This window comes from Austrofundulus limnaeus, unplaced genomic scaffold (genome assembly GCF_001266775.1).
Source record: "Austrofundulus limnaeus strain Quisiro unplaced genomic scaffold, Austrofundulus_limnaeus-1.0 Scaffold603, whole genome shotgun sequence".
Lineage (NCBI taxonomy): Eukaryota > Metazoa > Chordata > Actinopteri > Cyprinodontiformes > Rivulidae > Austrofundulus > Austrofundulus limnaeus.
In genome coordinates this window covers 1-2,935 of record NW_013953005.1, presented here as the reverse complement: position 1 = coordinate 2,935, position 2,935 = coordinate 1, and the positions used below count along the sequence as shown (strand labels likewise).

General features: G+C 42.2%; 1 protein-coding gene across 1 annotated transcript in view; it reads left to right on the top strand.

The window, feature by feature from the left end:
• LOC106531163 (zinc finger protein 184-like) overlaps positions 1 to 2,504 on the top strand; it is a 15,037-nt gene extending 12,533 nt beyond the window's left edge. The window contains exon 5 of the mRNA XM_014026945.1: positions 730 to 2,504. Coding sequence (XP_013882399.1) covers positions 730 to 2,339 — 1,610 coding nt within the window. The 3' untranslated portion in view covers positions 2,340 to 2,504. The remainder of the gene's footprint in view (positions 1 to 729) is intronic.
• The last annotated feature ends 431 nt before the right edge of the window (positions 2,505 to 2,935 follow it).

Genomic DNA, 2,935 nt, shown 5'->3' with positions numbered 1-2,935 from the left:
AGAATATATGTACAAAATATTTCAGTTATATGTGGTTATTAAGATATTTTATTCACTGCCTTTTGTACCAGTTTGAGGTAGATATTTCCCTCCAGCAGGGCAGGCAGGAAGTCAAGGGGTGTGGTCATGTGACCTTTCACACTAACTACATGAAACTGATATAACTAAGAGCAGACAGACTATTATACTGTTGTAAAACTTTAATTAGCTGCCCAAAGCCGTATTAACACTATTAGAGCCTCCATAAAAATAAAATAAAAGTCTGGGAACAATAGTTGCCGGTAGGATTAACAGGTTAACATCTATCATTCTTTTTTCCTACTATGAAATGAAAAAGCACAAACTTCCTCCATGTTTGTTGTTGATGTTTTACAAAGTAAAAAATTAATTATTAGCTTCCTCTGTAACGTTACTTCAGAAAAGTTTTACCTGTTAATGTTTTTGTTTATTTTTATGTTATTTTAACACTAATATTTGAACTCAGCTGTTAATATTTTATTTAATTTTATGTTCTGATGATTATTTAGTTCATTATATTTTCTTCTGGTGCTCTGTAGCTACAGGAGCAGGAAGTTCCTGTTTCCCTCAGCAAACACAAACATGTTGAGAGAAACCTCAGTGAGGTAGAAGCTGAGAGTCTCACGGTTTTCTTGTTTTCAAGGTTTAAACTGTTTTCTGTTGGAGCTGGTCTCAGTTCAGGTCTCTGACATGAATCCTCTGTTTGTTCAGATCTCAGACAAGAAAGGGTCCAAAAGATGGATCTGATTCTCACAAACCAGCAGCCCAGCGTGGACCAGGAGGAACAAGGACCTCTAGCGCTCAAGATTGTACAGATCAGAGGTGGGTGGACAAGACCAGAACTTCCACAGATTGAGGACCAAACAGAACCAGAACTCCCACAAATCAAAGAAGAGCAGGAGGACCCAGAACCTGCTGAGTTTGAGTACCCGGAGGACCCAGAACCTGCAGAGTTCGAGTACTTTGAGGATCCAGAACTTGCACCGTTGGAAGAAGAGCAGGAGCTCTGCACCAATCAGGAAGATCAGCTCCACCAGAATTGGGGGACTGATCCGGATTTAAATGAAGAAAGTGAATCAGAACCAGACGTGGAGCAGCTCACCTCCCAGGGTTCTGCTGGACCTGAGGACCAGGATCAGGATTCTGAGCCAGTAAAAAAGACAAACAGTGGTGAGAGAGGCAGTGGGTCACCTGCTGGTGTCGCTAWGAGCAGAACCACAGGAAGGAAAAGGTGTGTTTTATGTGGGAGAGGCTACAAAACATGGAGGCAGCTTTCATCTCACTACACCGTCCACAGACGTCAGGGGCAARTGGTCGGCAGGATTTCTGTGAAAACCTTGAGAGATAAATCCCAGTGCATGGCAGGAACGAGCACGGCTGCAGGTAAGGTCCCAGATGCTGACAGACCGCCGCTCATTTGTTCCATCTGTGGCCTAAACCTCCCAAATGCCAGTAAGCTAGCCTGCCACCTGAGGAGCCACAGCAGTGAGCATGTCTGCCAAAGCTGTGGTAAAGCTTTCCCCACAACAGAAGCCCTGGAGCTCCACAGCCAGAGTCACGTGGCCGAGGAGAAAACAACCGACGTGCAGCTGCATCAGTGTCCCAACTGTGGAAAGGCGTTCACCCGCAGAGCCAGCTTAGCTGTCCACATGAAAGTCCACTTAGGAGAGAAGCCGTATTCATGCCAGATCTGCGGTAAAACGTTTGCTTACAGGCGCATCCTGAAGTCTCACATCAGATACCACACCAGAAGAAACAGTAAAAGTGAAGAGAACGCAGCCGAATGGAAGCATCCGTGTCTCACCTGCGGGAAGCTGTACACCACTCGCACTGGTTTACTCAACCACATGAGAGTCCACACAGGAGAGAAGCCCTATTCCTGCCAGATCTGCGGTGAAAAGTTYGCCTACACTCAGATCCACCAGTATCACATGAAGAAACACGACAACGGAATAAAGACGCAGGAAAAAGAGAACTTGGACAAGCGGGAGCACGTGTGTCCCTTCTGTGGCAAGGCCTTCGCAAGCAGCAGCAATTTAGTCATCCACGTCAGAAGCCACACGGGCGAGAAACCCTTCTCCTGCAGCGTGTGTGAGAAAAAGCTTGTTAGCAAGGGCAGCCTGAAGCTGCACATGATGAGCCACATGGATGTGAAACCTTTCGGCTGCTGCGTGTGTGAAAAAACATTTACTTGCAAAGGTACCCTGAAAACCCACATGAGGATCCACACGGGAGAGAAGCCCTACTCCTGTCAGATCTGTGAAAACACTTTCATGTATAAAAGCCAACTGGACTCTCATATGAAGGCTCACAAGAACTAAGTAGGTAGTTTTTGTTTTTTGTTTGTTTGTTTGTTTTGTAGTGTGGACAGAGGTTGCTGCAGATGATCCTGAAGATATTACATTTTTCAAACTGTAGATAGAAGTAGAAAATAGGAAAAACAAACTTCCTGTGTGTTTTTAAACAGACCAGTGTTTTATAAAGTACCACAAAGTGATAWTTGAGTAAAAGTTCAAGTATCTTATCATAAAATTACATTAATAAAAGTTAGTCTCCTCTAAGAATATTACTTGAGTAAAGTATCTGATTTATTTTGTACTTAAGTATCAAAATTAAATTTCTGACATAAAATGTACTTAGTATTAAAAGTAAAAGTATTGAGTAAAAATGAAAGGTTAGATGTTTTTAAATACATTTTTTTAAAGGTGTGCAGCTGTGATGGATTGTGTACAAACTAATATGTGTCAGAATGGTATATTTAGACTTGTCATCCAACCACAATTAAATTCAAAGGCACAGTTTATCGGGATATAATTTATTTATTTATTTTAACAACATTTGTTTAATTTATGTATTGTGCAGTCTATTTTCCCTGATGCCTGGAAGTTTGCTCAGATTACTCCCATTTTTAAATCTG